This window comes from Myotis lucifugus, unplaced genomic scaffold, assembly GCF_000147115.1.
Source record: "Myotis lucifugus unplaced genomic scaffold, Myoluc2.0 scaffold_0, whole genome shotgun sequence".
NCBI lineage: Eukaryota > Metazoa > Chordata > Mammalia > Chiroptera > Vespertilionidae > Myotis > Myotis lucifugus.
The window spans coordinates 63,119,817-63,145,057 of NW_005871048.1; the positions used below are offsets into that span (position 1 = coordinate 63,119,817).

Genomic DNA, 25,241 nt, shown 5'->3' on the forward strand with positions numbered 1-25,241 from the left:
AGTACACTCAGGAGCTGGGTTTTGTTAAATTGTGGTTCTCCCAGCCAATTACAGAACAGGTTTGGAGGGTGCAGGGGCATCACGGAGCAGCCTCTCCAGGGAGGAAACAGGCCCTGTGGGTTGAAAGGAAAATGCTGGAAGACAAAGAGGGAGGCTTTTCTCTGTTGGAAGACAGGGAGATCGGGTTCACTTTGTGAACAGGGTAGGTGGGTGAGCTAAACCAGCCTGGGCCCTTTGGGTATCTTCTTTAAGAAAAGAAAAGAAATACATAGTTTACCAATAACCAGGCTTTTTAGCCGGGCATATACTTTGAGTATTTTTTTCTTCTGCTCCTGGGTTTTCCCTGATTTCACCCACAGCTGAGGAAAATGGAATCAAGGGAAGCTACGTGACCTGCGATGAGCAAACCCATGCCCTTGGCCTCTTGAGCACGGTGGTCGCCAGGTGATTAATTGTCTGTGGACTTGAGATTGGTATTGAGAGCCAAAGCGAATCAATCTCAGAGGTATTTGCATGGGCGATGTAAGATAAGGAGTTTTCAGCGGTAACTCACAGACTTGACATTATTTACAGTGATCTCCTGTGGGGATTTTACCTATATTAGCCTCCCCTCTCCTCTACTGTGTGTGTGACGTGCCACATGCATGCATATACATAAAAGAACAAAACACCAAATCAAACATATGTGCAGCAGACAGACCCTCATTAAGACAGATCTCCTTCCCAGATTCAGACCTGCACCAGGGACAATCGTGTCACCTCAAAACCTTTTTGAAAAACAAGGGTTTTATTTGTTTGTTTTGGCTGCAGAACCCATTTCTTGCCCCACACGCTTTGCTGTGCAAAGACATCCTATGAGAACCTGATGTACACGGTGTGATGCAGATAAAGGGAAGCTGGTTCTGAGGAGGCAGCAGGGAGTGGGGGAAGCACGGAGCCCAGGCTACTGGCTGCCCCTGGGAGGTGGGGGAGCCCACCTCCCAGGCACTTTTAGGAGTTGAGGGTGGGGCTGGACCTACCATTTGCAGAGACCAGGAGTGCAGTGGGAGAGCTGGACACAGGGCACGTCCCCCTGGAAACCAGCTGAGCACCAGTCCATCCTGGCACTAAAATACCAGCAGTGCAACTCAGAAAATGGTGCTGGTTAACGCCAGTCTCCACCCACACAACTCCTATAACCCATGTGATGTATATGAGGTCTCTCCACACTTTACCCTAGAAACCCTTGAGTGGACTTAAAGACAAAATGTTTATGGAATATCAGTTTGAATGGATGCAAAATTTGTAGGCGCCTGGGACACCCCATGTGTCAGACGGGCCCTGTAGACACATCAGAGCTTGATTCCCAGCCCTACTTCTTACGTAGCTGTGTGCTCTTAGGAAAGTTGTTAATGGTCCATGGCCTCAATTTCCTTGTGGTGATAATGATGTTTGCTTCATAGGGCTTTTGTGACCATTAAACCTAAGCGCAGAAAGCAGTGATGACTAGCAGTTCCATAACTAGCAATGCAACCAGGGCAAACAGAGCAACATGTACTCTGGCACCTTCTCGAGGGTTGGGGAAAGGGTGTCCCTGCTTGGCCACAAGGGGTCCTAGACTAGACAGCTCCATCCTCCATCCACTTCTTGCTAGGCTTCCCTGAACAGTGATTCTGTGGGAGTAGATCTGTGAGCTTGGGTCTGGGCTGTCTAAGGGCAGAGGGAGCTTAGACATTTGTACAATTAGAAAAATCATTATTAAAGAGTTCATTTCACCAGAATTTTGATGTCCAGGGTCAAAGCCTTGGCCATGCCATTTTGTTTTTATTTATTTATTTTTCCTTATCTCCTTTATTTTAACCCCCCCCCCCCCCTTCACCATTGGTCCCCCTATACCTTCTTCTACCTCCACCCACCCTTCTTTGTCCTGCAATCACTCAAGTACTGGTTGACTTCATATTATCTCACAAATACTTTTCCAGTTTGGGCTTTTTTCTTCTTTTCACAGGTGAGGTAAGGTCTCTCATATAGTTGGGGATTATGAACCTGGGCTCAGAAGGAAAGTTCATGCTCAGATTATGGTCACAAGCATGTAGACTTGGGTGTGGGTTCTACAGAGTTAAAGGCAAGGGTCAGTGTGTTAAAAAATTGGATGGATGGGTTTGTCATGAGAAAAAGTCACAGAGCTTTGTTATGAAGCATATGGCCATGGACCTTTGTTGAGATTTGTTCTTTAGAATATCAAGTCTTGGTCTGTGTTAGCTTTTAAAAAAATATTTTTATTGATTTCAGAGAGGAAGGGAGAGGGAGAGAGAGAGATAGAAACATCAATGATGAGAGAGAATCATTGATCGGCTGCCTCCTGCACGCCCCTATTGGGGATGGAGTCCGCAACCCGGGCATGTACCCTTGACCGGAATCAAACCAGTCCACAGGCTAATGCTCTATCCACTGAGACAAACCAGCTAGGGCTATGTTAACTTTCAAACCAACCAATGAGACATAGCCCAAAGGTTAGAGAAGGAATGGAACTTAGGTGGCACCTAGCCAACACTTTGATTTTGGAGTTGTGGAAATGGAAGCCTGGAGAGGTTAAAGGAGAGGTTAAAGGAGAGGTGCGAGGTCTTGCAGTCAGAGGCCCAGCAGAGACTGGAACCCTCAGCCCCACCCCGTCACCAGGGCTTGTCTGTCTACAGGAAATTGCCCTGCCCTGAAAGCAGCACCTGTCTCTTGTGAGAAAGCACATTAATTATGCTTTCATTCCGAGATGGTAGTAACATCCTTGTCACCAAAATGCAGAAGTCCTGTATAATAAAAGCCTAATATGCTAAGTGTCCAGTCGACCAGTTGGCCGTTCAACCAATTAATGCATAATATGCTAATGATATGTTAAGGCTGCTTAACCGCTTGCTATGATGAGCACTGACCACCAGGGGACAGACAGTTGACCAGTTAACCAGTTGCTATGATGTGCACTGACCACCAGGGGGTAGACGCCCCGACTGGTAGGTGAGCTTGCTACTGGGGTCTGGCCAATCAGGACTGAGCAAGACGGGCCAGACACGCCCTGGAGCCCTCCCATAGTCCCTCCCCAGCTGGCCAACCTCCCATGTCTCTCCCCAGCCCTGATGGTGCACCGGTTTGTCCCTTGGCCTGACCTGCACCCTCTCGCAATCTGAGACCCCTTGGGGGATGTCGAAGAGCCGGTTTCAGCCTGATCCCGCAGGCCAGGCTGAGGGACCCCACTGGTGCATGAATTTGTGCACCGGGCCTCTAGTGTTTTCATACTATGTTGCAGATGTCTTTGGACATCTAGTAGGTTTCTGGCCATCTTCCCACCCCCATTAGTTGGTGCTTGCTCATGGAACACAAAGCAATTTGAATATGACTCTAAAAAAATCCATAGTTTGCCTCCCGCCTTCTGAATCCCACTCTGCCCTCACCCTCCAAGAGTCCCAGCCCTTTCCAAGGCCAGCAGCACAAGCCACCTCCACACAGCAGGTCATCTGACTGCTGTTGCTGCTGTTCCCTAGCAACCAGGAAGCTGCAGGTTTAAGTTGATGGACGGACAATGCACTGATCTGACCACTAAATATTTGTTCGACATTACTGACTTTTTGTGGTAGGAAAAAAAAGTCCCTCATGGTGCCAGGATACCTTAGTACAAAACAATGGAAGGTGAGACTGATCAGCACTGGTCGGTCATGCACCCGGCACTGGGGTTACTTCATCTGACCTGTCATCAGGAGACAGACAATTGTGTATATAAGAGCATGCTCAGTGCTTAACATTCTTTCTAATATAGCTCTGAAAACATTTCCTCTAAAACACATTGGTAATTTGTTGTGTACCCATAAAACTGCTTTGGAAGTATTTTTTTCTCTGTGATATTTAAGTGAAAATAGACTAATTAATGTTCTGTTTTAAGGACCAATCTCTCCTCCACCAGAATATATATATTTTTTCCTTTGGAATTTGATAAAAAAGAGTAATGTGTTGCCATGGCAGAATCTCATTTAAGGCTCTGTAGCCTTTGGAAGCCTCCAGTTGATTTACATCCCGGTTTTCCTGGCTCTCCACGTCCTAAGTTTCCTTTCGGCTGCCCAGCGTTGGCCATATTGTTGTTTTGTTGCTCAGTTCCCGGCTCCCCTGGTTGCCCACCGTGTTCTTAAGCTGCTGAAGACACTTAGTACAAACTCCGAGAGATCCCTGTGAGAAGAGCACTTTGTTCCTCCCCGACGGGAAGGTAGAAAACAGTCAAAACAACAGGACATCTTCTTGTTTTTCGCCACATTTGAAAAGAGATTTAAATTTTCTTCTATTTGGAGTTTATGGAATGTCTACTTTGTGTCAGGACTTGTGTTTGTTTCTTTTTAGAGAAATGGCATGAAAATAGACATATTGTTTAGTTTTTTTTTTTAAACCTTACCCACCCCCAACTTCTCTCAAGGAGTCCTTTCAATCTCAGAAAAATGAAATCCCTAACATTTTTATTTTTTCTAAAGGTTTTTTTTTGTGTATCTCAAAATAGTTCTTCCTTGACTCTCAATTCCCCTTTCCTTTATAGTTGAGTTTCTAGAAAGAAGAGTTTATATTCAGTAGCTTTATTATTTTCTTTCCCAAATCATCCTTTTCTCAAGTCTACATCCAACCACTAAACTTATTCTAACAAGGATTACTGTTGTCTATGACTGCGTAACAAGCCATACCAGAACTCAACAGCTTAAAGCTCAACAACTATCTGTTCTTCCTCTTGGTTCTGTGGGTAACTGGGCTCAGCTGGGCTGTTCTTCTGCGTCACATGCCATTGGTTGGGTTACAGTCCTCTGCAGGCATGATCAGGTTGGACTGTCTAAGACAGCTTGAAAGTTGCTGCTGGATGCCAGCTGGGAGGTCGCCTGGAGCTGTTGACCAGATGCCTGGGAGGTTCCCCATGCAGCTTGGACTTCTCACAGCATGAAGGCTGGGTTCCAAGAGCATTCCAAGTGCAAAGGCAGAGCTGAAGGTCTCCTAAGGTCTTAGCCTAGGAAGTTTTACCGTCTCACTTCTCCCCGCATTCTCTTGGTGAAAACAGGTCACGGGGCAAGCCAAATTCAACAGGAGGGTAAACAGAAGCCACATCTTGACAGGTTGGTGAATGGTCACATTGCAAAGCGGATGTGAGATGCTGTAGCCATCTTGTAAACACAATTACTTGGGATCAACCAATCAACCCAACCAATCTTCTGTAGCTTTAGCAGGACTAACCACTCTCCATGGGTGATTGGTGCTGCCTCCTGGTGTCCTTTCTATCTCTCTTCCCACTCATCCTTAGCCTTCTCCATTTTTTCTTTCCCTCCTTGCCCCTGCCATATCAGTATTCCCCAAGGTTCTTCACCTTTGTATCTTTTTAGTCTCCGTTTCTTTCTTGGAAAATTATATCTGCACTCAAGGCATGAAAGGTAATGTACTTAATTCAAGAAATGAATTGGAAGCCAAATATCCACCAATGGAAATGACTGAATGAATTGTGGTACATCCGTATTGTTGAACTTTTTGCAGCTATTCTACAGGTGGGAATAGCCTGTATTAAACTAGAAAGAAGTCTGTGATATATTATTAAGGGAAAGATGCATGAAAAATGTTATAGTATAATAGAGAGGTGTGCATACATTTGCATATGTTTTATGAGCAAAGTGCATATGGAAAGATATGCTTCAACCTGCTAACATTGGTTATGTTGAACATGCCTTATTATTGTAATTAACAATCAGCTTGAAAGTAATCAGGGTATTCAGAAATTAAGAACAGATACGAATCTGTAGACAATAAAGATAGAAGATAGTGCAGAATAATATTTCCTTAATGGCTTAGAGAATGTTTAAAAAAATGCAGATCTCTATTTTTTTTTTTTTGCGTGTGTTGAATGCTTATATATGCATAGAAATAGGTCTGTAAAGATTTAGAAGAAAATGTTAACAGTAGTCATTTCTGGATGGCAGATGATTTTTATTTCTCTTGGCTTATCTACATTGTGCAATTTCAAAACAATGTTATTTTCATAATAGAAATAACATGACTTCTAAAAATAGAAGGTAGTACATAAAACTGGTACCATTAAGCTGCCTGTTATTTGAATACTCAAGACTTGAAAAAGCAACAATAGTATGAAATTATTGCAAAATGAATCCATTTGAGAACAGCAGTTGCCATATAACATTTTTGTTTCTTCCTTGTAGCAAAGACTGAAGGAAGAGAAGGAAGCCAAGCGGGCGCGTTTGGATGGAAGGCATGACTACCTATTTGGGATTGTGGCTTCCTGCGTGGACTTGAACAAAGCCGAGGTGGAGGATGCCATTCTTGAGGGGAGTCAGGTAGGACGCATTTGAGTTCTCACTGGCTTGATGATGGGGGGCAGGGAGGGTCCGCTGACACTGTCCTATGGCGGTAGAGGAAGGAGGGTGCCTGTTTTAGCACGGACAGGACTCCATTCCGATTCCAGACAGATGCTGGCAGCACGGGTTTAGGGCTTTCCAGGTCTTTATGTTGAATCGGGTACATATAATTGCCATTTAAATTCCCCGACGCTGACGGCTCTGTCTGCATCTCTCTGAATCTAGTGAGGCGGGGCTCGGGCACCATGTTGGAACCTGATTTTGGAGAACAGGATCTCTGCTCAGAGGCTGATTTTAAAGAAATTATTTATTTCGTTCTAACCTGGGAGGTTGGATTGTGCCATCATTTCCTGGCTTCAACTTTGGTTTGGCAGCTGAATCTGGTTTCTTTTGTTCCTGAGCTTGACTTCCCATTTTCTGCCACGATTCTACTCCAAAACCTAGGATGTGATTTGACCTTGGATGGGAAAGGTGAAAATACTGGAGGATATAATTTCCTGGGCAGTGAGAAAGGCATATCAGGAACCCTGTGATGGTTCCTGAAGGCTGTTTTTCTTCTCCGTTTTTTTTTTTAACTTATTAGAAGAGAGAGAGAGAGAGAGAGAGAGAGAGAGAGAGAGAGAGAGAGAGAGAGAGCCCTTTTTTGTTGAACAGGTGTCACACTGTTGACAATGCTTTTCAGTGGTAGACTTATAAATGTTTAACAGTCAGCTTGGGGCATGAGAGTGGAGAGAGTGTGAATGTTTGCTGATTTCTGTTGTGTAAATACTCCCACGTGGCTGATTCCAAACTACCAACCTAAATGCTAAGTTGGGAGGAGTGTGATCCCCTGGCTGTTGCTCCAGCAGTCCACCAGCTTTGCTCCTTCCTGCCGTGCCACTCCAGTGGAGTTAATAGGAGACAGTGGGACAATTAAGCGTGGATGCCTCTGAAATGGTTTGAGTATAGGATGAATCAGTCAGGGGTTGAGAGAATGCCCCTTCTCTCCTCCTGGTTCTTCTCATCACAGCTAACATTTATTGGATATCTACCCTGTGCCAGTCTCTCTTCTCAGTGATCTTCATCTGTTATCCCATTTAATCTTCTTAATACCAGGATATAGATAATATTTTTTCCAAAAAATAGAGGCATAGAAGGAAACAGCGCCACATTGCTGATTCATTCTTGGAGAGATAGCTCCAGAAGTGAATTGCTTAACCCAGCGGTTCTCAACCTGTGGGTCGCGACCCCTTTGGGGGTCGAACGACCCTTTCACAGGGGTCGCCTAAGACTATCGGAAAACACATATATAATTACATATTGTTTTTGTGATTAATCACTATGCTTTAATTATGTTCAATTTGTAACAATGAAATTGGGGGTCACCACAACATGAGGAACTGTATTAAAGGGTCGCGGCATTAGGAAGGTTGAGAACCACTGGCTTAACCCTACCCTACTTCCCAATTCAGACCTCTGGATTTGGGATCATGCAGGTGGGGTGAATGAGTCAAAGTTCTGGACTGTGGGAAGCCCAAGTCAAATTGCTCTGTCATACTCAAAACTCAGGAATATTAAAACCTGGAAGTTTAAAGACAGCCTCCTGGCTCAGGCTTGCAAGCAAGGCTAGAAGGACAGGCGTTTCAGGGCGGCCGTGATGGAAGTATCTCTCATCGCATTCTTGGAGTTAATCTCATGGAGTGCATCCATCCCAGGGAAGGAAATGTAACCAAGGAAACAGGGCCACTCGCTTTTCCTCACACCCAGTGGTTTTACCCATAGCATGGTAGAAACTGAAGGGGCCTTATTTTCACATTTAAATTTTTAGGCTAGATTTTATCCTTTAATTTTTTTTATTATAAATTGTGGTAAAATACACAGACATAAAATGTACCATCTTAATTATTTTAAAGTGCATGCACTACATTTTGTTTATCCATTCATCCATTAATGAACAGTGGAGTTGCTTCCACCCTTTGGCTACTGTGAATAATGCTCCTGTGAACATGAGTGTACACATAGCTCTGCAAGATGCTGCTTTCAATTCTTTGGCATGTATACCCAGAAGTGGAATTTTTGGCTAATATAGTAATTCTATTTTTAATATTTTGATGAAATGCCATACTGTTTTCCACAATGACATTTTACGTCCTTGCCAACAGTGCACAAGGCTTCCAGTTTCTCCACATCCTTGCCAACATTTATTACTTTCTATTTTTTTGATAGTAGCCATTCTAAAGGGAGTGCAGATTTTATCATTTTCTTTCCATTTGAATTCAAAACTATGCTGTTGACGATTTAAAAGAAGTACCTACATTGGCAGACCTACAGGTGTACAGTGATCCTCATGGTGGGGTGGATGGGACCAGGTTCCAGGTTGCTATGGGCTGGACTGTTCCATGTCATGTGTGTTCTCATGGCATTTTTTTCAGTGATTATTGCAATTTAATATTAACAGTTATCTGGGTTTTGAAAGGTTTGTTTTCTGATCTGCAATTGATTGAAAATAAAACAGTCATCTATGTTTATATTTGCCTTCACCAGCTCAACACTTTAGGAAATGAGCAAAAATGGAGAGACAGCCCAGCCTATATGGTTCAGTGCTTGAGCTTTGACCCATGAAGCAAGAGGTCATGGGTTTGATTCCTGGTCAGGGCACATGCCCAGGGTAGCGGGCTTGATCCCCAGTTGGGGATATGCAGGAGGCAGCGGATCAATTGTTTCTCTCTCATTGATGTTTCTATCTTCCTCTCCCTCTCCCTTCCTCTTTCTCTAAAAAATGAATAAAAACATATTTTAAAAAAATGGAGAGACAATCTCTTCCAATCTGTATATGTGACAAGTATTTTTATGGTTAATTGAATTACTTCTTTGAGTTGAATCTTTCTATGTGAGGCATTTCTATGTGGCTTGTATCAAATGCAATCCTATCCGAATGAGAAAGATGATAGTAAATGCTGATTTAAATGCGGTTTCTAATTAAGAACAGAGTTGTTACCTTGCCTTTTCTTTTCCCCAGATTGAAAGAATTGATCGGCTTTTTGCTGTTGGAGGTCTTCGTCACCTCATGTTTTACTATCAGGATGTGGAGGTAGCAGAAACAGGTATCCAAATTCGATGGGACACAACCCAGAAATGTGTTAGATTTAATTGAGGGTGGCACGAAGCAGAAGGCCACTGTGAGACCTGAGCAGGTAGCAGTGTGGTGTGGAGGGTGAGACCCAGGTTCTATTTTTACCTTAAGGAAAGGAGACAGGTATGATGGGTACCTCTCCTGGTTGTTCTATCTTTATTTGGGATGTTTTGTTTACTTTGTCAGGCTGTACTGGTAATTAAGGTACAGTAAAGTAGCTTACATTTTGAGACTTCCTTTCCTTACATGCTAGTTCATTTCAGGCAATCATATTCTATAACTTCTAATGAGCATCTGTTTCTTCTCTATAGAGGCACTATTTCCTTTTAACGTAGGAATTGTTGCCAATACCCTAACGTGAGTTTTCCCGTTATATGTCACATTATGTTTATTTTCCACTGACTATGATTCAAAGGAGTAATATTGAATGATAAGTTTAGTCAGTTTCACTTAAGAAAAATTTGTAAATCTTTGGAGTCAACTGGCAAATCCCATTTTACTTTTATGTGGATTCATATAATTCTAAAGCCAAGCTAGTGACATAAACAAATATATTATGATTATATTAACATGTCATATGCATCCTTTTATTACCTTTTTGAAGAAAGGGAAAATAGTTATTGCTGTTGGTATATTGTGTGACTATGTTTTTTTGTTTAAAACTGAGTAAATTGTGCATGTATAATCTAAATGATCAGCATTTCCTCAAAATTATCTATTGATGTTTTGTGGTCAGAAAGTATTTTATATTTTGAGTGAAAAGTCAAAATAACACAGAAGTTTTGAATTCTATCCCAGGTTGCAAAGCCCATGCAATGCTGAGTTCATTCATGAACTATGCATTGGGTGAAGTGGCCCACACTCTCTTGAGATTTTTGGATTCTGATGTGGGTGAGATGTTTAATCCGTTCTAAGACACTTGGAAGTTTCTGCAGAATTTTTTTTTTTTACCTTAAAACTCTCTTTGCTGCCCTGACCGGTTTGGCTCAGTGGAAACAGCGTTGGCCTGCGGACTGAAGGGTCCCAGGTTCGATTCAGGTCAAGGGCATGTACCTTGGTTGCGGGCACATACCCAGTAGGGATTGTGCAGGAGGCAGCTGATCGATGTTTCTCTCTCATCGATGTTTCTGACTCTCTATCCCTCTCCTGTCCTCTCTGTAAAAAATCAATAAAATATATTAAAAACAACAACAACAAAAAACCCTCTTTGCTTCTGATACCTTGGTGCCTTGTTGAAGCTTCTAGCTTAACAACTTCCTCATGAGACCCAGATGATGTTAGTCAGAAGTGGGACACAGTTTTGAATGAGGGAGGTAGCTTCTGGTTGCCTTTCTTGGAGGGGTTCATTGTCAGCACCCCAGTCCAGGTCTCTAGCCAGCACCACGGGGAAGAAAGAGACCCCGGAGAAGATTCCCCTAGGACAGTGGTCGGCAAACTGCGGCTCGCGAGCCACATGCGGCTCTTTGGCCCCTTGAGTATGGCTCTTCCTAAGCCTTAGGAGTACCCTAATTAAGTTAATAACAATGTATCTACCTATATAGTTTAAGTTTAAAATATTTGGCTCTCAAAAGAAATTTCAATCATTGTACTGTTGATATTTGGCTCTGTTGACTAATGAGTTTGCCGACCACTGCCCTAGGAGAGTCTAATCCCAGGGTCTCAGGATTCAGCTTCCAATCCACTCCCCTCCCCAACTCCTTTTGTTAGTGCTAATGATCTTGCTCCCTACCCCAATAGTCTTGTTTGAGCTACCAGTTCATTTGGAGATCTAACACTTTCTGGGGCAGATAAGAACACAGTGGAAGAGCTCAGAGCATACTCTGTGTAACTTAAATGATCCACTCATGAACTGCATGCTTGTATGACCAAAAATGAATTTTCAGATAATAATAATGATAATGCTTAGTGTCTTTTGATATACATTTCTAAGGGCTTTACAGGTTTTCACTTATTTAATCCTGACAACAATTCCAGATGCTGGGTGTTAGAATTATTCCCACTTTTCAGATGACAAAACTGAGGCACAGAGAGATTAAGTAACTTTGCCCAAGGTCACATGACTAAGCAGGGCAGCCTGAGATTGAAGCTCTGGGAGTCCGACTCTAGAGGTCACACCATTCGCCGAGATGCTCTCCTGCCTCTACACAATCCTGACTCTAGCATTGTAGTGAAGAGCCAACCCTGACAGAGGAGGGGCAGCAGGGGGAGGTGGACGTCTGGATTGTTGCAGTTAGAGCTGGTTTTTTATCTTGGCTCTGCACCTGCCTTCAGGTTGTAGAGAGGTTTAACAATGTAGACAATGTTCCAATCAGAGGGCCTGACTCGTAGCATATGCTAGTCGATGCTGTCCCCTCCCTCACCCACTCCCACTGCCCCTGGGAAGGCCCACTGTGACCGAGATGACTGTTAGAGCTTCAGCAAGGATCTGCTCTGCACCAATCTTTCTTATTCCTGCTCCTCTCCTTCCTGCTTTTCCCTGGAGCAATGCTTTTGAAATGAAGCTATGATTGAGCAGGTCCTTTTAGATCCCTTTAGGGTTCAGGCTAGAGATTGTCCAGGAGTAGGACCTTCTAGGGCCCATGGATGAGCCAACAGGACATATTTTAACAAGGAAGCTCTATCCGGCGATCACTGCAATAGCAGTTGTGAACCTAACATTCTTTTGCATTTGTAGGACAACCAAGCTCTTCAGGAGGAGTAAATCCTATTTCTGCAAAGACTAAAAAACCTAAAGTGTTCGTGACGGAGGGAAAAGATGTTGCTCTGACTGGAGTATGTGTGTTCTTCATCAGGCCCGACCCTTCCAGAGCCATCACCCCCGAGAACATCCACCGGGTAAGGGGCAAGGGCAGCCCTCCACCCCCTTACCAAAAACCACTTACGTTCTGCGGGAGGCAGCCATTGTTTATTAAATATTCACTAAATATCTAAAACTCCTTTCAAAGAAGTATTTTTAAAAGCACTTAAAGCAAGCAATTAAGAGGACATTTTCTTTAAATCTGTTAGGGAAGAGGATTAAATACTCTATTAACAAAAACTGATGTTACATTGTGTGTGAGTGTGTGTATGTGTGTGTGTGTGTGTGTGTGTGTGTCTTTCCTTTTAAAAAGAATTCCTCATATATAATTTACTTTATAAGACATTCCATACATTTAAAATCAGACTTTTTAAAGTGAACATATATAACTTTATTCTTTTCTGTGCAGAATAAAGTTCATCGGTACATGTCTCCCCTGCCCTTAATAGGTACATTATCTGCTTGGTGTAGATAAACTGGTAAACATCTTCTGCTCTATTTGTTTCATTTTTATTGTTATGATTGCAGTTTAGAATAGTATAAAGCTTATGTCTTAACCAGGGTGTGAGAAATAATAATTTACTGGATGGAGATACTGAATAGAAAAACAGACCATGGCCAGACCATCTGTAACAATAAAACTTTGACCTCCCACCTGCAGCAACCTGCCCAGGAAAGCAACCCCCTGTCTACAAAAAACAAAAAAACAAAACCCCAGGTAGCCAGCCTGCTAGTCAGACTCTCAGGAAAGCCAACTAGCAAGCTAAACAGTAACTGCTGTCACAGTTGGTCAGAATGGCAGGATTTTATTCTTGGGTGCCAGTCTACTGAACTTTTGTCTGTACTTCCAATGGCCTTCTCTGGGGCCAACCAGGGAAAGCCAAGTGTGTTCTCCCACCAACCACATAGGATGCCCTGCTTCTATTAGCCCTCCTCCAGCTTCCCCATGCCAGCACCCCCCAATCAGGACACCCCACGAGAATGCTCTCCCAGTCCCCTGCCTGCCTATGAGGCTGTGCCGAAGGAAGGTGATGGTGGCGGACTCCCTTACTACAGCAAGCTCCGAATTACTAGCCTTTGCTTTTCTCGGGTGGTCTTTACTCACTTCCATAGGATGGTTGGTTAATGGACAACTTTCACAGAAGACTTAGTAGCTATGTTGTGGTTGAAGGTCGTTTTTACAGTAAAGGGTCCCATTTGCTTTCCAGGAGGTGAGCTTTAACATGTTGGATGCTGCAGATGGGGGCCTGCTCAATAGCATGCGGCGTTTGCTGTCGGACATCTTCATTCCCGCGCTCAGGGCCATGGGCCAGGGCTGGGGTGAGCTTGAGGGGCTTCAGGAAGCACCCGCCATTCGGCAGGAGTTCCTGAGCTCTCTGGAAGGCTTTGTGAGTGTCCTGTCAGGCGCACAGGAGAGTTTGAAGGAGAAGGTAAGCACGAAGAAGTGACTCCTTCAAAAATGGTCAGGGGTGAACAAATCAACATAGAAGTGTGTAATATTCCCTTAAATAGTCTTAATCCCACTATCTTGCAAATCTTTAAAAATTTCATGGGCATTTTTTGTTGTTGTTAATCCTCACATGAGGATATTTTTTCATTGAATTTTAGGGAGAGTGGAAGAGAGAGGGAAAGACAGAGAAACATCAATGTGAAACACATTGATTGGTTGCCTCCTGCATGAGCCCTGACCAGGGCCCGGGTCGGAGAGGAGCTTGCAACCAAGGTATGTGTCCCTGACTGGAATTGAACCTGGGACCCTTTGGTCCGCAGGCTGACGTTCTATCTGCTGAGCCAAACCAGCTAGGGCTCATGGGCATTTTTATTGCCCCCTCATGATGTGGTGGTGACTAGATTTAAATTCCTTAGTTCAGAGTGATTAATGCATCAGAGGTTCCATAGAAATGGTGACTATGATGGAAGACTCAGTCATGTCAGATGTGTGGCTGCAGAGTATGAAATGCTTGTGGCATTGCTCTGCATCCCAGAAGGAAGGAACTTGGACCCAAAGTGTGTGTGTATGTGTGTAGTGTGTGTGTGTGTGTGTGTGTGTGTGTGTGTATGTGTGTGTCTGGGGGTGGTGGTGGTGGTGGGTAGGAATGAAGGAAATCCTGGAGAGGAGGGAGAAGAGAGGAATTAACACATCTGGAGAGGAGAGAGTGGGTCAGGCCCTTTGGTTCAGCCAGTGACCAAAGTGCCTTTAATAATAAGTGTGGCAAATGTGAACTTCAGCTTCTATAAAATTTGTTCCATCTGTGTAAGCCTTTGTTAGTGATTTCTGGGGTAGATGACAGCCCACACCCAGCATGAGTGGGATGTAGAAGAATGGAGCCCATGATACCATTGACAATATAGCACTTACTCCTCTCAAGGGAAAATGTCTTCCGTAAATATTGAGGTCCATTTTGTATGATGTGTGTTTAAAAACACACTAGGTTTCATTGTCAAGTCAAAATCCAACACATCCTTTACTCCCCCCTTCCTCCTTCCTTCTCCTAAAATAAGTCTTTGTGTTGTCAGTGAACTTGCTAACTATAAAGATGTTATTGAGTCAGGATAAGAGAACATGTCCCTCTAGTTAGTTTCCAAAAATGAATGTGATAGTTTAGAAATTACTCCTCTCCACCTGTCAATTTTCTTGAAGCTTCCCTACTTTCTTTGGTTTCATGAGTTAACATTAATTTTCAAGTTCCCTATTAATTCCCAAATTCTGTGATGTTATGACTATCTTCCCCTCTAGTTCAGTCTTTCTTTTCTACCCAGAATTTGACCTCAGAACCCATCTTCTCAAGTGGTGTGCTCTGTGTGTGTGAGGATTGGGCATTGGATGCCTCACTGTTTCAGGGTATTTCTTCAGAGAGCAGGATTGGTTTAGACTGGAGGGGCCCCTTAAGATAATTCTAAGCCAAGGGGTCAACCTGTGTGTGTGTGTGTGTGTGTGTGTGTGTGTGTGTATGTGTGCGCGCGCACGTATGCGGGTTTAAAAAGCACCACCTTATTATCTAATTTTCATTTTAATTAGGTGAACCTTCAAAAGTGTGACATATTTGAACTGAAAACCCTGAAAGAACCGATAGACTATGTGACTCTAGCTAATAACCCCGAGACTTTGGGAAAAATAGAAGGTTGTATGAAAGTATGGATCAAACAAACAGAACAGGTAATTTCCAGAAACCAAATATCAGTTGCCATGCTACTGAACTGGCCAATGGAAGAAGGTATATCATTTGCTATTCCCATTTGCCTAAGGATTTTACCATGAGTGCCTGAAAAGGTGAGAGGTTCCCCTGGCGTTAATTTAGAGTCATTAGTTAGGAAGAGATAGTAAGAATTCTAAGAGATGAAAGTTAATGACTCTGTATGCTTACAGAACTAGAAGACAGCACTTTGCTATTTTTCCCTCAAGGCATAATTTACTTTGATGAGAACATCTGCAGAAATTCACAGTTTTCTCATTTAGTGTGTCCTCCAAAAAGAGATCTTGAGACTTAACCGTAAAAAGTATTTTCTGAAAAGTCCTAAGTGAAGGTGGACATTGCATCAAAAAGTAAACACAATTGAAATTAACCAACATAGGCGTGGGGACTTTCTAAGGTTATATTGCTTTGAGGTTATACATAGTAAGTGACTGTAACCAAGGAAATGTGCTGAGGTCAGGCCCTCCAAAAGCTTATTATAACTCCTTAAGTGAGTAGTTTTCAATTAGAACAAGTCAACTAAGTTTTTGTGGAGGTTGTAAAATGGATACGTGCCAAGTTAGTAAAAGGCTATCATTCAAAACATGCAAATGAATAAGCCTGGAGCCCGTTCAGATAGCATCACTCATTTCCTTATTTTTTTGCTTATCTGTAGCATTCATACCTCCAGCCCCGCTCAGTGGTTCACGTTCGTCCTGTGCATTCACAGGTCCTCGCGGAAAACAATCAGCTGCGGAAGGAAGCGGATGACCTTGGGCCCCGAGCGGAGTTGGAGCACTGGAAGAAGAGACTGTCCAAGTTTAACTACCTTTTGGATCAATTGAAAAGCCCAGATGTGAAGGCTGTGTTGGCAGTGCTTGCTGCTGCCAAGTCGAAACTTCTGAAGGTTGTCAGCCACTTTTTGCTGTATGCAGTGGGAAATTCATGTTCTAGGGTATTTCAGGTCACAGAGTAATCAGGGACAGAAACACATTATTATACCCCCATGAAAAAAATGAAGATTGGATATTGCCCTTCTATAATTTTTGATACCATGGAAATGGCTTTTGAATTAAAGATATTTGTTGGCTGATATACCTGTATGTATATGTATCATTAGAGGACATTGCATGTAATTAAGATAGCACATTGTAACATGATTATATATTCAGACCAACTAAGAGTAGTAATAATGAAAACATATATATATATATTTAGTTCTGGTATATTAGTTTTATATTGCTCTGTTACAGTTTACCCTCAAACTCAGCAACTTAAAGTAAACATTTAGTGTCCCACAGTCCGTGGGTCAGGAATTTGGGTGCAGGTTAGCTGGGTGCCTCTGACTCAGGGTCTCTCATGAGGTTGCAGTAGGTGTGTTGGCTCATCAGCAGGCTCGACTGGGGAGGATATGATTCCAAGTCACTCATGTGGGTGTTGCAGGATTCAGTTCCTTGCTGGCTGTTGGCTGGAGTCTTCTTTAGTTCTTTACCACTTGTCGGGCCCCTCACAACCTGGCAGCTGGCTTCCATTAAAGGGCGTATGTGCAGAGTGCAAGAGAGCACCCCACATGGAAGCCACAGTCTTTCGGTAAACTAATTCCAGAAATGACATCCCATCACTTTGTCACACCCTATTTGTTAGAAGCAATGCTAGATTCAGCCCGCAATCAAGGGGTGAGGATGACACAAGACCACGAATACCCGGAGTCGGTGGTCACTGGGAACCATCACAGAGGTGCCAACCACACCTGGCATTGGTGCCATAAAGACAATTTATTAGCCATTTGCATGGATGTTTCAATCTATGAAAATAATTTAAATAATAATAATTTGTTTCAATAACTGCTTTAGATTTACCTTGTATCATTGTCCAAAGAATGCAACCATTTCATTGTGCTATAGTTCAGAAATATCAGTAGGACTTCAATGAAGTCAGTTGAACATGTTGGCTGGAGCTAAATCACTTCCTTTTACTTCTCCTACTTTTAGATATCTGTCCATTTTGAAATTCCTAGGTCATAGCACAGTCCTGGTATATGGTTGGCAGTTAATAAATAATTGCTTCCCTCCTGATGCTCTGTCCTAGTTACTTAATAGGTTTTATAAGAGAAGGCCTAGTAAAAAGATTAAAATTACTCTTCAGTGTGACAGTGTCCTTCACCCCTCTGGGTTCAGTTTTATGTAAGATGCACAGGACAAAGTGAAAGTCGGACCCAAGGGATCTGTGGTGACTCTTAGCAGCTGTTATATTGGAAGCTTCTCTATTAATAATTGCATTAAAATTGCTTTCTTGTACTGTGCTTAGACTTGGCGGGAGATGGATATTCGAATCACTGATGCAGCTAACGAGGCAAAGGACAATGTCAAATATTTGTACACACTTGAAAAATGCTGTGACCCTTTGTACAGCAATGACCCCGTGAGTTAATTATTTCTACCCTCTCAGTCTCCTGATGGCCCTTTTATAACAGCTGAATTGAGTGTAGAGTTTTGGTTTGTAGATATTACAGTCTGTTGGAAAAGTCTTAGAAATCTCTTTTTAAGAAAATGATATGTATATATACACACGTCTACATATCTATATCTAGTATATCTATATCTATGTCTATATCTATATCTATATCTATATCTATCTATATCTATATCTATCTATCTATATCTATGTCTATATAGCTATATATCTACATCTCTCTATCCATCCATCCTTCCATCTATCAAAGATGTATATGTGCTATTTAAAAAACATTTCTTGCACATTGCATTTTCCATTAAATATTGCAGCTGACATTCTGGGCTACCCTACTGTGGGAAGAGTCATCGAGCAGGTGTTTTTTTGAACTTTTAACTTTAGGAAGTGCCTGCTTTTATTGATTACAAACTTGATTGTTAGTTGACACAACCTCCTAGTCATTAAAAGAAAGTTAATGTTTCTTGCATTGAAATAAAATGTGATTAACTGAATATGACTAAATAACAAAATGATCCTTAAATGTATTTATGGAAAGTGTTAGATAATATTTTAAATTTTTAAGTAAAAGTTACTTAAGTGACATGATTAGACTATTAGAATTTTGCTGAATTTGATATTTATTTCCCAGAAAACTTTTGTGGTGTCTTCCAGATATCTATGATTGATGCTATTCCTACACTTATAAATGCAATTAAAATGATCTATAGTATCTCTCATTATTATAACACCTCTGAGAAGATTACGTCTCTGTTTGTAAAGGTAAGTGTATAGCATAAAGTCCGCAGTGCGGTCGCTGATATTTCTTTGCCAATGGTCACTATTTTGGTAATTAAAAATTACCATATCAATACAACCCAATGTCTCTGAATACTACAATTTAAAAAAAAGCTTAATCCCTCAGTAGAGCTAGAATTAAGTTTATGTGAGAGGCTGATTCTGTCCACATCATGAAGCATAATTTCTCAAAGTAATTGTTATAATAAATATTGTGTTATATATATAATGAAAATGAAAAAAGATTCTTTTTGGAATTTCTTACCTATGTTATTGAGCACATTATTTATTCCGATGGGTAAATTTTAATTAAGAAAAGACAGACTATCTCCTGTTTCATATTTATAAGCTACTGTACCGAATTTATTTGATGCCACAGTTGTTTACTTGGTGTTATTAGGATAGTAATCTCGATAATAAAAGCCACTTGCAATGTTCCAGTAATCCATAAAGCAATTATAGTGATTCTGCCAGAAAACCGTAACGATGTTTAAACCTTATGTCCTAACTCCTAAGTGTTTATGGTGAGCACTGTGCTTTTCCCACAATGAATGGTCTCTGAGAAATAAATGACTTTTTCATTGCCAAGGCAAAATTTTAAATGTTGTATTAAAATAGAGGAATTTTCATCGTGGCTTGTGCTGTGAATACTAATGCTCTAGGAGTCATGCTTCTTCCTGGGAATAGGGCCATCAGCCTCGCGCGCTCAGAGAAAAATTCTTCTGCTTTCTCACCAAGTAGCAAGACAGCAACTCCTGACCACACTTTAAAACTACATGTGGGGGTCACACAGGGGCTAGTCCCTGGGCAGAAGACTCAAAAGTCAACTTGTGTTGTTACTTTAGTAACAACACAAATTGACTTGCATATTATTTGCAGGCCTTGTTGAATAGAATTGTAAAACCACCATTTATCTAAATTTCCAAATCCTTTCATTATGGGACATTTGAAGCAGGTACAAAAGGAAAGAGAATTGTATACTGAACCCCCATGTACATATTACGCAGATTCAACAACTATTAACACATGGCCAGCCTTCTTTCACTTATACTCTCGACCTTTGCACTAAAACCCAGCCATCATATCATTCCATGCATACAGTAGTCCTCCAGTTTTCCTTTTAATTTATAAAAAGTCACTGAGAAAAGTCTGAAGTCTTTTTAAAGTTTGGACAGATGGATAAAATGCTAGTAGTTACCTACATTAGCTTTACTCTTTTTTTCTGTTGCCTTCTCCTATAGACATGTCTGCTACAGATCCAGGGGCATGAAATGATCAGGTGGACAGTCCACATGGCACTTAGAAACTGAGTTAGGTGGTAGAGCAGGCTACTCAAGGAGATCGGGGAAACTCTTAGCAGCGTTTAGGTTGGAAAGTGAATCATTTCTAGGGGGCTTGAATTGGGGATTGTCCATGGTCCTTCCAACTCTGATTTCACAAATGTTTTAGACAATCTATGTGTGGTATCTAAAAATGTTGAACAAATAGAAGCAGAGGAAAGTGGTGGTTGCCAGGGACTGGGGGGTTGGCAGAAATGGGGAGATGGTAAAAATGTATAAACTTTCAATTACGTAAGGTGAATAAGTTCTGGGGGTCTAAGGTACAGCATGGTGACTATAGTTGCAATACTGTGTTGTGCACTTGACATTTGCTAAGAGAGCAGATCATTTTTATTTTAAAAAATTAAATTTATTGGGGTAACATTAGTTAATAAAATTATAGATTTCAAGTGTACAGTTCTATAATATATCATCAATATTGCATTGTGTGTTTACCACCCAAAGTCAGATCTCTTTCTCTCACCATATATTTGACCCCTTAACCCTTTACAACCTCTCTCCCCCTTTCCCTCTGGTAACTACCATACTGTTATCTGTGTCTATGAGTTTTTGTTTGTCTTGTTTTTTGTTGTTGTTGCTTTTAGTTTTATAGTCCACATGTGAGTGAAATCATATGGTTCTTGACTTTTTCCATCAAACTTACTTCGCTAAGCATGATGTGCAGGTGGCAACCAATCAATGATTCTCCCTCATCATTGATGTTTCTATCTCTCTCTCCCTCTCCTTTCCTCTCTGAAATGAATAAAAATATATTTTTAAAATGCCATTGGGGAGTGCGCGAGGGACGGGCCGCATGGGGGTGGGGGTGGGGATAAAAAATACCATTGGGAGTTTGATGGGGATTACATCAAATCTGTATATTGCTTTGGGTAATATGGCAATTTTTTTAAAAAAATATATTTTATTGATTTTTTACAGAGAGGAAGGGAGAGGGATAGAGAGTTGGAAACATCGATGAGAAACATTGATCAGCTGCCTCCTGCATACCCTCCCACTGGGGATGTGCCCGAAACCAAGGTACATGCCCTTGACTGGAATTGAACCTGGGACCCTTGAGTCCGCAGGCCAATGCTCTATCCACTGAGCCAAACCAGTCAGGCTAATATGGCCATTTTAACTATGTTGATTCTTCCAGTCCATCAATATGTAATGTCTTTCCATTTCTTTGTGTCTTCTTCCATTTCTTCTAATAATGTCTTGAGGTTTTCGGTGTATAGGTCCTTCACATCCTTTGTTAAAGAGAGCAGATCTTAAGTGCTACCAGCACATACATGAAAAATGATAACTATGTGAGATGATGGAGGTGTTAATTAACTTGATTGTGGTAATCTTTCACTATGTATATCAAATCATCACATTGTACACCTTAAATACATACAATTTTTATTTATCAGTTGTGCCTCAATAAAGCTGAATAAAAAGGACTAGTGCTTGATCAAAGTTGCTATGGAAACAAATAAATCCAAAGCTCAAGTCCACAGATTGTATGTCCTGAGAGGAACAAGAGTTAAGGACCCTCTAGTCCAGCGGTTCTCAACCTGTGGGTCGCGACCATCGGAAACACATATAGCATATCAGATATTTACATTACGATTCATAACAGTAGCAAAATTACAGTTATGAAGTAGCAACGAAAATAATTTTATGGTTGGGGGTCACGACAACATGAGGAACTGTATTAAAGGGTCGCGGCATTAGGAAGGTTGAGAACCACTGCTGATGGCTGTCTTATGTACATAATATCATTTTATTGGAAAACTCCAGGTGACCAATCAGATGATATCTGCATGTAAAGCTTATATTACGAACAATGGAACCGCTTCTGTGTGGAGCCAGCCACAGGATGTTGTTGTGGAAAAAATATTATCTGCAATTAAACTTAAGCAGGTAATGGTCAGCCTAATAATATATTTAGGTAACGTTTCATTATTTTTATGTTGTGTTTGGTGATGCATCTTAAATTATTTAGCAATTATTATAATCTTGGATGCTAAAAAGAACAGTAATTCTTCACTATTAAGAAAGTTGCATGTTAATAAACCTTCCCAATTTATGCACTTATTCTACCCTCTTTGAGGGCCTCCTGTGTCCCAGCACCACACTAAATACTGAAGATACAAAGATAACTAAGATGACAGGTTTTCTTAAGCTTCTGATAGACAGATGGGGAGATAGACACAGAGCAAGGCTATTGCTCACATGGTGGGACCGGGGTGAAAAGGCTGCTCCTCTGAGTTGCATTATGGATAATTAGGAGTTCGCTAGATCGGAGGATGGGAGAAGATGATATTCCAGACTGAGGGATGAGTAAATGAAAAGCCTTGAAACTGGCAGGGCTTGCAGTCCCACCCTAACGTCGCCGTTACCTTTGCTGAAGAGAATAAGGTTGATATCTTTGTTGTTTTCCCTGTCTTATATTTTGCTTTTTGATTTTAAGGAATACCAGCTCTGCTTTCACAAGACAAAACAAAAGCTTAAACAAGATCCAAATGAAAAACAATTTGAATTCAGCGAGATGTATATTTTTGGAAAATTTGAAACTTTCCACCGACGTCTTGCTAAGATATTAGACATCTTTACAGCCTTTAAGACATACTCGGTCCTGCAAGATTCGAAAATTGAAGGGCTGGAAGACATGGTCACTAAATACCAGGTATTGTTTTACAACTGAAGTTGCTGCTCTTATCCATAACAAAAACTTCGATATTTTATGCAAATAACTATTTAAAATGATTCAAATAGTTCCTAATGTGAAATATAAGCTCATAGCCCTTAAACAATAAAGAAATCACATTTACTTGAGGATTGTGTAATGGTGCTAAAATGTTCTTTTCAGGTGTGTGGTTATCATAATGACTTCCCAATAGTCTAAAATTAATCATCATTAGTAAAAGCGTTTTCATTAGTAGCACAAGAAAAGTGTTTAAATATAACTTATCACTTCATTTATTCATGCAAGAAATATTTAATGAAGCCAGTACTATGTGTCAGGCACTCGTTCATGAGTTCTGGGTGTCATGTGATTATCTCTGCTCGTAAGGAATTTATTTGGACACCTGTTAAAAATTAAAAGGATCACATTTTATTGTAGCTTTACCATTCCTAGTTAATTTTACTTTTAACTGCTTTATATTGTAAGGCTATGTACGTGACTAATGTTAGTTTTTAAAGTGGGCACACTGATCATGGATGTAGACAATCTTTTTTTTTTGTCTGAGAACAGTGATGTTGAAATTTAAAATGTTTGTACTTGAATTTGAAAAGGCTTATATAGCTCTAGCCCAGTGGTTCTCAACCTTCTGGCCTTTTAAATTCAGTTCCTCATGTTGTGACCCAACCATAAAACTATTTTTGCTGCTACTTCATAACTGTAATGTTGCTACTGTTATGAATCATAATGTAAATATCTGATATGCAGGATGGTCTTAGGCGACCCCTGTGAAAGGGTTGTTCGACTGCCAAAGGGGTCTCGACCCACAGGTTGAGAACCGCTGCTCTAGCCAGTTTGTCTCAGTGATTAGAGTGTGGCCCACGGACTGAAGGGTTGAGGATTCCATTCCAGGGCACGTACCTCAGTTGCAAACTCAATCCCTGATACTGGTCGGGGTGTGTGTGGCAGGCAACCAATCGATGAGCTTTCTCACGTCGGTGTTTCTCTCTGTCTCTCCCCCTCCCTTCCACTCTCTCTAAATATCAATGGGAAAAAATACCTTGGGTGAGGATTAACAACAACAACAAAAACACACACACATAAAAAAGAAAAGAAAGCCCTAACCGGTTTGGCTCAGCAGATAGAGCATCAGCCTGCGGACTCAAGGGTCCCAGGTTCCATTCGGTTAAGGGCATGTACCTTGGTTGCGGGCACATCCCCAGTAGGGGGCGTGCAAGAGGCAGCTGATCTATGTTTCTCTCTCATCGATGTTTCTAACTTTCTATACCGGAAAAATACCTTGGGTGAGGATTAACAACAACAACAAAAACACACACACATAAAAAAAAAAGAAAGTCTCATATAATTAAAAAAATTTTTTTAAAGTCTTCATCTGAGGCTATGTTTTTTATTGATTTTAGAGAGAGAGGAAGGATGAGAGAGAGGAAAAGAGAGAGAAATATGAGAGAGAAACAACCATCAGTTGCCTTCCGTTTGTGCCCTGACCGGGGATTGAATTTGCAACCATTTTGGTGTACGGTGCAATGCTCCAACCAACTGAGCCACCCACCCAGGCCAAAAGGATCATATAATTTATTGCCAGTTTTTGTTGTACTTAAACAGTTTAAGCCAACATAAGTAGTCTTTTATTTCCTGAGTATACCAGATTATGGGAGAGAAAAAGAAAAGATCTTTCTTATGTAGCAGGAAACATTTTAGGTGAATCCTGTGAAATTTGCAAGATAGAAAATCTATACTTTGAAAGTGACAGTTTTTCAAGATAAAGAGGGAATATATCCATTTATTTTTCAATTTGGACTTTATTCTTAATGAAAAAATAACTGTGGAACATATTTTAAAGTTTATCTTTGAATGAGAAGTTGAACTATATATCTAAGAGTGGATAAAGATGGTTCTAACCTGATAAAAATACTGGGAAAAGAAATTGCTTTGGAAATCTAAAGTGAAATACTAATTAAAATGGATGAGCCAGAGGGTAGTGAGATAAAATGTAGATGGTGCAGGAAAGCGTAAAGTGAGATTTTTGTGTTTTAGTACAAGTATTAGAAGCTTAAAATGGCATCCACGGGAATGTATCTCGGGCTCCTCGCCTGGCTATCAAGAACCTTCCTTCCCCCCCACCCCCCTCGCCTGCTCCTCTTCTCCTCATTTTATGATCTCCAGACGCAGTTCAGTCCCTCTTTAGGCTTGCAGTGCTTTTTTTCTGGAAAATTCTGCATTTAGATTTTCATACAGTTATTTCCTTTTCCTCCTTAGACTCCAGATCTTGATTTCACGACCCTGTCTAAATTGTTTACCTTGACTTCTGTTTTACCTCAGACACTCTGTCACATTCCTCGTTTATCACCGTGTAAAATGACCCTGTTCATTTGTTTGTGACTTCCATGGATTCTGACCATCTCTCTCCCACCCAGGTTGTACGTTCCCCTACGGTGGGGCATTTGTTTGTCTTGTTCATTCCGGTGTCTGCAGCGTTAACTGGTATATAGTAGGTGTGCAGTAAACATATGATTTCACTCATATGTGGCATATAAAATGGCAAGTAGCAA

General features: G+C 41.3%; 1 protein-coding gene across 1 annotated transcript in view; it reads left to right on the plus strand.

Annotated features, from left to right (window-relative positions):
* DNAH5 (dynein axonemal heavy chain 5) overlaps nt 1–25,241 on the plus strand; it is a 212,465-nt gene that overhangs the window by 38,545 nt on the left and 148,679 nt on the right. Inside the window, 10 exon segments of the mRNA XM_023752286.1 lie at nt 6,198–6,332; nt 9,352–9,436; nt 12,140–12,300; nt 13,471–13,692; nt 15,282–15,419; nt 16,166–16,342; nt 17,743–17,856; nt 18,559–18,666; nt 21,786–21,908; nt 22,459–22,674. Coding sequence (XP_023608054.1) covers nt 6,198–6,332; nt 9,352–9,436; nt 12,140–12,300; nt 13,471–13,692; nt 15,282–15,419; nt 16,166–16,342; nt 17,743–17,856; nt 18,559–18,666; nt 21,786–21,908; nt 22,459–22,674 — 1,479 coding nt within the window.